Here is an 11696-nt window from a genome sequence, read left to right as displayed (position 1 = left end):
GGGTTATGGAGGCTCTAATACCACATGTAAAACACAAATTGCGTAACCCCAAGATCTCCATAACTAGAACAATGCATAATTGAGTAGAAAGATTAACGCACCTGTTTTGGGATCCATTGTTCTTAAAGCGGAAGCGTAAACATAATGTTTCACGCACAAGTCATTCTCCTCTATTGCCCTCCATATCACTAGCTCAATGAGGCGGCCCTCTCACGTGTAGCGTTAAGTAAACGCCCCTTAGGTGAGGATACAGGTGAGAATTAGGGTTAGAGGAGAGACTTGAGCACTATTTATAGAGTTTCCAGCCAGTCCCTCTCATTACGGGTCATGCTCAACTCGGCTCACACTAGCCAGCCCATATTAGACTAATTAAGAAACCTACTATCTCACCTTAGACCAAACCCCGTAAAACGATAAACGTTAAACGGTAAATTACAATATCAATTAATGTAGTTCACAATTAGAAAAACTCTTACAAAACATGTTTCTCTCTGCTATTCTTGCGGGTTGGTCTGGATTATCCCGAGGAGTGTCTAGTTGCGATATTGGGTTGGATGAACAGAAACGGAAATGCTCCATAGACTATCATCCAGAACCTGAAAATACAACCTACGGAGACCACTTACGGGCCCTTTGGATCGGAGGATGCTCTTGGAAGGTTCGTATCCCACCAGTACCAGGTGATGGCAGGATCGTTGGCTTTTTCGGAAGGGTGGGATCATATTTTAATTCTATTGGAGCGCATTTTTAATTATCCAAAAACCGTCTTTAAATTAGAGACAGCGATGCATATAAATACGACATGCGTGATCTTTTTTCGTACTCATGATAATCCACTTAGTTATAGCCTGTCAACTCTTCAAACTAATAACTTATTGTCTAAAGAAATGTCGTCTTAACACTTAAATTTGTCGATTGGTTAATCCAAGAGTTGCGTGCCAAGGAAGATGAAATAGCCTAGGCCCACTCCTGCACTATCCATTTATAATCTGTAAATTAAATTATTAGGTAATAAATTTGGAGAGAAATATAATTAGTATTGTCGTTTTAGTAGCTCCTCCTCAGAAATATAAATTTACTATCCATTTCTATTCACAGCTCTATGGCTAATTTATAGATCGTTTAAGCAAAGACAATCAACTAATTGACAATTTATAATTAAGTTATGATTATTATGTCATTATTCTATCATCATTGTTATCATTGATAACCCATTGAGAAAAAAATAATAAGTTATTATTTGTTATCAATTATTTAGTTTAAAAATATCAAGCAACAATTAGATTTTGTGAATTGTAGTTATTATGTATTTACATAGATAAAGATTTTGCAAACCGTGCTAGGCATATATGCGATTCCTATTCGTACTCTGTTCTATTCTAATGAAATAATTGTTCTATTCCTATCTTATTCAATTTCGCAAGCTGAAGTTTTCGTTTCCTGTGGTCCTGCAAAAGAATGCTTGGACCAAATTTGGACCAAAATGTGGGGAGAATTACCAAAAAGTCTAAACCTATTGCGGTGTGCCAATTCAGTCCTAAACTTTTTTTTTAGCCAATTCAGTCCTAAATCTTTTACTTTTGTTCCGAGTTCAGTCCTTCCGGCCAAAATTAGCCGGCCGGCGGCCGACGTGGCAGCCGGCCGGTGCCGGCGAGCTTTTTAATAATATTTGATTTTTAAAATTTTTATTAATTTTTTTATTAATTTTTTCTTTTTCTTTTTTCTTTTTTTCCTCCTCCTCCTCCTCCTTCCTTGGGCTCCGGCCAGGCCAGCGGCTGGCCGGTGACCGAGGCGATCCGGCGGGAGGAGGCCTCACCGTCGCGTCAGCGAGGCCTCCTCGCCGGATCTCGGCGAGCCTCGCCTCGCCCGGCGATCGCGGGCGAGCTCGCGCCCGGCGACGGCGAGGCCCCCTCACCGGATCTGGGGAGGGCTCAGCTCGCGGTCGGCGGGCGGCGAGCCCTCGCTAGATCCGGCGAGGGGGCTCGCCTCGCCGCGACCGCGAGGCGAGCTCGCGCCCGGCGCCGACGGCGAGGCCCCTCGCCCGATCGCGAGGGCTCGACTCGCGGTCGGCCGGGCGGCGAGCCCTCGCCGATCCGGCGAGGGGGCTCGCCGTCGCATCTGGCGAGGCCTCCTCGCCGGATCGCGAGGCTCGCCTCGCCGGCGACTGCGAGGCGAGCTAGCGCCCAGCGACGGCGAGGGGGGCTCGCCGTCGCGTCTGGCGAGGCCTCCTCGCCGGATCCCCCGCCGGATCGCCTCAGTCCGGCGACCGGCCAGGCTGGCCAGTCGCCGGAGCCCAAGGAAGGAGGAGGGAGGAGGAAAAAAAAAGGAAAAAAGAAAAAAATTAATAAAAAAATTAATAATTTTTTTTAAAAAATCAAATATTATTAAAAAAAAGCTTCGCCGCACCGCCCGCTGCCACGCCAGCGCCGGCCGGCTAATTTTGGCCGGAAGGACCGAACTGGAACAAAAGTAAAAGGTTTAGGACTGAATTGGCTAAAAAAAGTTTATGACCTTAATTGGCACAATTGCAATAGATTTAGGACTTTTTTGGTAATTCTCCCCCAAAATGTGTAATTTTCTTTTGGCATCTTTCTAATAATTTTTTGTGAAATTAGGTGATATGCTGTCATTGACTATCTGGATGCTCTTCGCTTTTCTCTACAGATAAAAGGGAAAGAAAGCGATGACGAAGAAAAGTTTTCCAAGAAATCAAAACTTAGTATTTACATGCGGCCATGTAAGATCGCGAGGAATCTTCTTTCTACCAATCAAGGACTGAAGCTTCAGATCCATGTCTGCGATTTTTCAGACGTGTCTCTGTCGCGCAGATTTTGAGAGAGATTCGGTTCATGGTCGTGGTCTGGTTTTGACGATTCAAAACCTTATCTTTGAATCGTCCTCGACCGAGCAAGTTTTCTTCGGTTCTTCGAACAGACGGGTCTCACTTGCCGGCTGGTCCGGAAATTCAATGAAAGAAGCAGAGCACCTACCGATGGCGAAGCTTTGATATTTTCGTCCCTTCTCGTTCACCGCTTGCACCTTCTCTCTCTCTCATTTATAGGCTTCGCCTGCGAGGAAAATTTTTAATGGTTTCGATCATACCCCTTGCCTCTTCTTGGTATTGCTCTTGCACAAGAGGAGCATTGAATCAATTCTAAGACCATGTTGACTTCCCCTTCTCCTCCACCTCCTCCACCTCCTCCACCTTCTCCTCCTCGCCGTCCTCCTCAATGGAAATACGATGTGTTCGTGAGTTTCCGAGGCAAGGATGTGAGGAGAAACTTCATATCGCACCTCTTCTCCGCTTTGAGGCAGGCCACGATCCAGTACTTCAGGTAAAATCTATTCAGACCACCTGGTTTCTCTCTCTTCCCCCCTTGACCTCCGCGCCTCCCCTGCCGTCACCAGCACGGCCTCCAGACCGCCTTCGGACCAGAGATTTGGAGGCATGGCCGAGTCTAGATCTGGAGCATGGCCGTGTCCGAGCCGGATCTGGAGACACCAGCCATGGACGACGCGGAGGGCTCGAGGATAAAGGTTGCGGCCGCTTGAGCGGTGGCTTGTGCTAGGGCGGTAATGTATGGCCAGGGTTGTCACGGTGGAGGAAGAGAGAAATGAAGTTATTAATTATATTTAATTCTTAATTTATTTAATTTCACGACGGCGTTTAAGTGCGGAGCTGTTGCTGGATATAAGCACAAAATTGCTCGCCATATCAGCTGATACGAAATGAGAACAACCTGTTGAATATTTTCTCAATGCTTCAGTGACAACGCGAGAGAAGACATTGGGGAAGAAATCAGATCCAAGCTTTTCAAAGCGATTTGGCATGCGAGGATTGCCCTAATCGTGTTCTCCAGGAACTACGCCAACTCGAAGTGGTGCATGAACGAGCTGGTCGAGATTCTAGAGTGCAGGAAGAGGTTCGGAAACCATGGTCACCTAGTTGTTCCCATCTTCCACGAGGTAAAAACCGCAGACGTTTCGAATTTGACGAGCGAAAGTGAATTCGCTCAAGGTTTTGAGAGATTGTGTGGAGGCGAAAGAGATGAAGTGCAGAAACAAAGATGGACAAACGCCTTGAGAGAAACTAAGCATTTGACAGGATTCGACTTGAGGAACGATGCCGGAGAGTACGTATCTCTTCCTCACGTACATTGCATTATCATTTTGTGACTCGGATCATCTTGATTTAGAGTTATGCGTATTTGATGTTGAATGAAAAATTCAAACTCTTTCAAGGTTTTTGCCCTTTTGGCACTAAGTTTTTTCTTTATCCTAATCAGATGATAAACAAGTAGAGAATTTTGCTAAGTTGAATTTGTGCCCTTAATAAGCATCAAAATCCAAAATGATCTGTTTTAGTAGCTTTTGCACGAGAGATTGTTCAAAGATTTCTATTTATAGATAATTTGTTGGGATTCTAATCATTTAGTTTTAATGGTAGAGCAATGTTACTTCACTAGGGGTGGGACTTCTCATTTTTAACGCCGCTCTGCTCGCCGTTACATTGCGTACTCTTGATGGTCCCTGTTCCCAAAGCTAGTGGTCGCAAGACTCTTGAGGAAGTCTATAGGGGCGGTGCTAGAATGGTTTTAGGACGTAACCAGCTCTCCTCATCGCCTCTACATATTGCTTTTTCTTCTTTGTTTTCTGCAATTGTAGTAAAATATATGTTCGATTCGTCATCTATGTGAACCTCATTTATCAAATTGCAGAACTTTGACAAAGTCGCAATCATTTGACAATTTACATCATATTACAATTAAATGATATTTTACCCATCCAATAATAAAGGTTTTCTTATACATTCAGTTCAGGATCCAATGGCTGTAGGTTCGATTTTTGCCTTGAGAATTTAGATCTAAGTCGGGGCCATTGTTGGGGGGTGCTCTGCTAATTTTCCTCTAGATAATCAGGCAATTACAGTCGTGCCCCTAAGTTATAAAAAATTAAGATTAGACATTTCATATTTTTCTCATAAAGAAAAAAGAATGGACCTCTGAAACAATGCATTAAAAAAAAAAAAAAAAAAGCATAAGTGCCTCCCCAGAGGCACCATTGAACATCCACCGCACAGGACTCCCAATGTGAAATAATTGGTGATGAGCGCATGCTACATCAGCAGAAAAACTTAACAACAAGCACTGATCTAAGCCAAGTTGGATGTTTTTCTAATCATATGAATGTGAAATATCTCAAACGTATTGTATCTCGGTGCATATATTTACGTTTATTTCTCTTATACTCTTAACTACACTCAACATCAGGAATGAAAGGAGACTCGTGGACATAATAGTAGAGTACCTTGTCGAGAAAATCCGCGAGACACGGCAACTCTACTTTGCGAGAAACGCAATTGGAGTGGACTTGTTGGTAGGCGAGGTGATTTCTTTAATTAGAATGGACCAAGAGGAGGACGTGCGTGTCATAGGTATATGTGGAGTAGGAGGAATAGGCAAGACGATGGCGGCAGCAGTCATCTGCGAGCGCATTTGTCGCGATTTCGAATGCTTTGTCTTTCTTGATAAAATCGGAGAAGCAGATCGAGTTGATATATTAGGCCTACAAAAGAAGCTGCTCCATAATCTCATGAAGGTGGAAGGATTGAGGACCTACGGCAACATTCAGACCAACATCAACGAGATAAATAGTAACATGTGCTTTAAAAGGATACTTCTTGTTCTTGACAATGTTACTAGTAAAGAACAGATTGACTACTTCTGGGCAGGAGACCGAGAACTGCTGTGTCCTGGGAGCAGAATTCTGATCACAACCCGAGACCAAAACTTGTTAAAAGATCTCAAGGTAGACGACAAGTATATCGTCAAAGGATTGGACCCGAATGAAGCGCTCCGGCTCTTTTGTCGCCATGCCTGGAAGAGAGAAGAACCTCAAGAAGGCTATGAGGAGTTGTCCCGAAATCTAGCTCATTATGCAGGAGGTCATCCGGAGTCTCTTAAGAGGTTGGGCACATTCCTAAACGGCATGCCGAAACAACAATGGCCTCACATAATGGAGAAGTTGGTTAGAAGCCCTTATCTCGATTCGCTCATTCATTCCTTCGAATCAGCTGGGCCATATGGCGGTCAAGCCGGTGATGCTTTTGATGATGGGACACACAATGGGGTGAGGCAAATTAGGCTGTATGGACAATCAATTATTGAATCCATCACCATCGATTATGACCACGATGGGTGTTTCGTGAGATCCTCCCAGCATGGTGGACATGCCCATGACAATGAAACGGTCAGTTTTCTGCCGCTCTAGCAGACTGATTATATATTTTACTACTCAACGCTTATAAGAACGAAAACAGAATCAATTACGCGTTGAATATCATTATTGTGCGTCTATAGTAAAATCTACTTCAAAAATTATCAGAACGAAGAATTTAAGTTTGTCAGGAGAGGATGGCCAACATGTAAACATCTACGGAAGTGTTAGTGTGTTACTACTTCACGTAACTTTCCCAAGTATGAAGTTATAAATTCTATCATTCCTTTTTCTTCTTTTCTTCTTTTATGTATTTACTTCGTCTCCTTTTGATTTGTTTATGAGACTTTATATCTTGACTTTCATTTGCGGCAAAATGGGCATGCGGCAGCTTTGCTGAAGGATGAAACCTCAAAAAATTTCCTTTGTTCCTTTTAAATTAGGGATATGTACTTAAACCGAATTCGGCTAAATAATTTATCTTTCCCGGTAAAGTAATTTATAGTCATACAAAAAGCTCAAAGTCAATATATACTAGGTGTTAGATGGATGCGTTGCTGGTAACACTCATGAAACCTTTTGCACCTCTTGCAGCTGGTGATATTGGACCATCCAAGGGAATACCTGCTTTCTGTATCAGGCCATATTGATGATGATGGAGGTCATGATGTTGTTCGGTCTCTCAAGATCCACAGCAATAAGAAGACGTACGGACCATTTGGCTCAGAAAGAGGACGGCCTTTTGATCTCTCACATTCTGATAGACAGATCATCGGGTTTCATGGAAAATGTAGCAGCCATCTCCACTCAATCGGAGCCCATTTCGGGCCAATTTCTCATGTGTATTTATATGATGTCGTGGGACCATTTGGTGGTGATAGTGGAATGCACATTTGGGACGACGGAAAACACACAGATGTGAGGCAAATCGTCGTAGGCTTCGATTCGGCAATTAAGTCTATCTCTATCTTATATGATGAACGCGGACGTCCAGTTGGTCCGTTCACACATGGCAAAAGTGGAGGAGGCAAAACATATACGGTGAGCTTTGATATTAACATCATCAACAGTATATGTGATTTTGTTGATATCCTCGTTACTTTTTTTTTTTTTCCTGGTAACTCTATCTCGTCATTGTGAAAGTAGATACCTGTTTTAGAATTCTTTAATTTTTAACCTTTTTTCTGTCTCAGATTAAGCTCGACCATCCAATTGAGTACTTGACATCCATCTCGGGCTATACTGAAGAAGTTTCCGGACTCACCATTCTTCAGTCACTGACAATCCATACTAGCAGAAGGGATCATGGACCGATCGGAACAGCCAATAAAGGGAGGCATTTTTCATTTCCATACACCGGTGGCAAAATTGTTGGGTTTCATGGGAGTTGCGATGGCCCTCATCTCGTGTCCATCGGAGCTTTTTATGAGCCGATTCCTCATACATATCCTGTTAAAGTTTTCGGGCCTTTTGGAGGCCAAGGCCAAAAATCCTGGAATTTCGTTGATATAAACGGGATTGTTGTTCATTGCGCAGACTTCATCGAGTCCATCGCTTTTAAGGTCGACGACGCCACCAGCTCCGAACCGGAAACTATTTATGGTGAAAATGGCGGGCGTAGGACTTACAAGGTTGTATTTAGACTCTTCCCTTTTCTCTTTTTCCGTTCCTACTTGATTGATTTAAGTGTATTCATGGAGCTTATCATAACATTAGTTTGATTACGGCATAATGAACCTTGAGATTCTTAACATTTGCTTCGTAATTTGCACATGAAAAGTTCAAACCAAAGTACGTGAGGACCAACGTGATTGAGATAATTAGATATATATATATAAGTCCTAAGTTTATTGCAATTGTGACAATTCATTCTTAAACTTTTTTTTTTACCAATTGTAAGGCCAGTTGTAATTGGCCGAATAGACTAAATGGCCACAATAGGACTGAATTAGCCAAAAAAAAAAAGTTTAGGAATAAATTGTCACAATTGTAATAAGTTTATGACTTTTTTTAGTAATTTCCTTGGATTCGTTAGAAAACCAAATGGAAAAATTAATCACTTCACTTTATTAAAATTAGGCAAAGATAAACCAAGCCATAAACAAAAAGTAATTTAACTTTTGAATTACAAAATGAAGTTTACTACCAAATTTATTAGAAACATAATTTACATCAATCATAGCATATATAACTTATTGCATAGATTAGAATTGTATTCCAAAAGAATCTACTAATTTATTATGCAGCGACTGATGCAACATATAGTCACTCATGTCGAATATGGCTTTGTGGGCTATTTGCAGGTTAAACTGAGAAATGGAGAGTACATAACTTCTTTAGCTGGATATCTCAAAAATGCAAAGGATAGTGGCACTCTAATAAACTCGCTCACATTTCAAACCACCAGAAGAATATTGGGACCCATTGGTAGAGAGGAAGGCGAGTACTTCTCCTTACCACTGGAAGCTGGGAAAGTTATTAGCTTTTTCGGGACAAGTGGTGATTTTCTTGAATCTATTGAAGCACACGTCGAGCTGTGCTCCAACAAGCTCTATCCCTTTAAGTCTGTGGGGTTATTTGGGAGTTCGGATGCATCTTTTTGGGATGATGGCAATAAGCATACCAATGTAAGGAAAATCGTTGTTGAATTTCAAGCAGGTATAGGGCCATGGATCCGATCAATCACGTTTCAGTATGAAGAGGAGAGTAAAGAATTGTGGCAATCAGGGATGCATGGTGGCTTTGATAAAAACTACTTCCACATAGTACGGAACGTCGAGATCCATACGGTATGTTCCCATACATACATATGCTTTGTAAAATCCATAAGAAACTTTTATAGCCTCTGTAAGTGGGAGACTCTTTCAAGACTTAAATCATGAATATGATGGTTACGTCTATTATTGCAGATCAAAATAGATGATCCAGATGAGTATTTGACTTCAATATCCGGGTGTTTTTCCGATGAAGGCATTAGGTCACTCACGTTTCAAACTAACAAAAAAACGATTGGACCTATTGGTGATGAAAATGGGGCAACACACTTCTCATCTCCTGCAACGGGTGGCAAAATTGTTGGATTTTATGGGAGGAGTATAGTACATCTTGAAGCAATTGGAGCATATTTTGAACCGATCTCACATCTCTACCCAATTAAATCAATTGGGCCATTTGGAGGCCTTGGGGGACGTGCTTGGGACGATGGGAAATTCACCGGTGTAAGGGAAATTGAGGTAATGTACGACAATATTCTCCGTTACGTTATGTTTGTGTACGACAAGAGCGGTGAACAAATTTACTCAATTATGCACGGTGGCTACACTAGAGAAGACAAGGCCAAGGTCACCGGGGTTAGTATTTCTTTTTCTGCTCTTTGATTGGTTGTTGTTTACTTACTCGTAGCTGATCCTTCGAGACAATGTTTCTAGTGTGTGGTCACAATTTAAACTTTACAATTGGGCCACTCATCCAATTTTAAGAGATACTTTCGAGATTGCACAGGTTAGATTGGATTATCCGCAGGAGTACTTGACATCGATCTCTGGATACAAGCAAGAGGATGGTCACAACGACATCGAAAACGCTATTGTTCAATCACTTACATTTCATAGCAATACAAGAACACACGGTCCCTTTGGCGAGGAGAAGGGGAAGTACTTTTGGTATCCACAGACCCGAAGCAAAATCATCGGCTTTTATGGAAGATGCGGGGAGACTCTCAATTCCATAGGAGTGTATGCGGAGCCCATATCACACATGTATCCTTTCAAAACCATTGGACCCTTTGGAGGCTCTGGTGGCACTCCATGGGACGACGGAGTGCATACTGATGTGAGGGAGATTAATATTCATTTCGCCGGCCACGGAGCCTGCAGCATAGGGATTGTGTACGATAACAATGGTTCCTTAGTCCAATGCTCTCGTCATGGCAGAGAAACCTCATCCATCGAGCAGGTTAGTCCATACCTTAATCTTTCCGCCTCTCTCGTCTTTAGAGTCTGTTGCGTGTATGGATGTTGTTCAGGTTTACACGTTGCTCTTCACAGTTGTTCTCGGCTTCATGTAGCACGGTATCTTTTCATAAAAGAATAAGGGCACTTCTTTTGGCATCCTATATCTCGAACCTTCGTTATGTTTTCACAAGTAAAATCATGTTTCGCCCTGCTGCTCTTGCAGATCAAGCTGGATTATCCTAAGGAGCGTCTGGTTTCAATATCCGGCTTGATTAACAGAAATGGAAACAGTCCTAACACTATCATCTATAACCTGAGAATACGTACCACGGAGACCACTTACAAGCTACGTACCATGGAGACCACTTACAAGCTATTTCGGAGGAAAGAAGGGTCAAAGGATGAGAATTTTTGCATCCCACCAAAACCAGGCAAAGGTAGGATCGTTGGCTTTTTCGGAAGGGTGGGATGGCATCTTAATTCTATTGGAGCGCGTCTGGAACCATATTAGATTAAACGTACTGCCTCCCCAAGATTTTTCTTCCTTTTTTTTTTTTTTTTTTCTCTGCTTGTGATTGTACGAATATTTTTATTTGTTTATTATTTCCTTTAACATGAGTTGGTCGTGGCAAATTTCACATAATCGGATGATTAATCAGAAGATGCTCCAAGGAGCAGCTGAGGTAATATTTGGATGGGGGAAACTAGTCATCAAGAAAGGAAAATGAAGAAAATAACCATATAGATAGTCATCTAAGGATTATTATGAAATTACGGACAGAGATACCCATGAATACATAAATAGACCTTCTCGATCACAACATGACCCAAGGTTGAGGCCGGCATTCCCTCTTCAAGTTGGCTCTTAAATTGGGAGTGAAATTGTTAAAAGGATTAATTTTAAATATAAATACACAATTCAAGTCCATTATAATTTATTTGGATATAGGTCGTTAATTTTTTCCAAATTAATAAGAACCTAATGTCCAACAATAAGTCATCTTGACATTTAATTTTGCCAATTGGTTAATCCAAGAGTGACGAGCATGAGAAGATGGACCGGCCTAGGACAATCATGTAAAATAGGAGTTCCTCGATTCCTGTACTAAAATAGAATAAGGATTTCTGTCTATTATATTAAACATTTAACTAATCATGTAAAATGGGAGTTCCTCGATAATAATAACTATGGAGTTTAAAAAATCACTTTTAGCTTATTAGCTTACATAATATAATTTGTTATGATAATTTAATTATTATTAATGTGTCGCGACCCATTTTTCGGGTGTGAACCACCTAGGGTTTGGCTAATGGATTTTAAGCTTAAAGCTTAACTCGGGCTCTCCCAAGCCCATACCAATTCGCGACTTAGGTTTGAATTGTTAACATGCAATTTTTTTTAATTAGGAGTCGCCACTAATCTATTTTTGGTGGGTCGATTAGAAACCCAAGTAAAATAATGGGAGATTCACTTTACTCCTACGAACCGGATATTTATGAGTTCGGGGGACTTGATTACGCTAGATT

The 11696-nt window shown here is 41.7% G+C and overlaps 1 protein-coding gene across 1 annotated transcript; it reads left to right on the top strand.

Annotated features, from left to right (window-relative positions):
- The first annotated feature begins 2579 nt into the window (after positions 1-2579).
- On the top strand, positions 2580-10680 carry LOC104419820 (jacalin-related lectin 4). Its single transcript, XM_039302606.1, has 10 exons — positions 2580-3335; positions 3768-4133; positions 5271-6249; positions 6811-7257; positions 7410-7847; positions 8520-9005; positions 9126-9566; positions 9718-10170; positions 10263-10286; positions 10393-10680. Exons 1-10 carry the CDS (start codon positions 3163-3165, stop codon positions 10678-10680), a joined length of 4095 nt encoding a protein of 1364 aa, XP_039158540.1. The 5' UTR covers positions 2580-3162.
- Positions 10681-11696: the final 1016 nt, after the last annotated feature.

The sequence above is a fragment of the Eucalyptus grandis genome, chromosome 9 (genome assembly GCF_016545825.1).
Source record: "Eucalyptus grandis isolate ANBG69807.140 chromosome 9, ASM1654582v1, whole genome shotgun sequence".
Taxonomy (NCBI): Eukaryota; Viridiplantae; Streptophyta; class Magnoliopsida; order Myrtales; family Myrtaceae; genus Eucalyptus; species Eucalyptus grandis.
This window is presented reverse-complemented; position numbering and strand designations above follow the sequence as displayed.

Bases quoted from the DNA above. Each gene is read 5' to 3' on its own strand.
- LOC104419820 (XM_039302606.1), top strand. From the start codon at position 3,163: ATGTTGACTTCCCCTTCTCCTCCACCTCCTCCACCTCCTCCACCTTCT. The intron at 4,134-5,270 runs GTACGTATCTCT...ACTCAACATCAG, and splicing joins TTGAGGAACGATGCCGGAGA to GAATGAAAGGAGACTCGTGG. The intron at 7,258-7,409 runs GTGAGCTTTGAT...TTTCTGTCTCAG, and splicing joins GAGGAGGCAAAACATATACG to ATTAAGCTCGACCATCCAAT.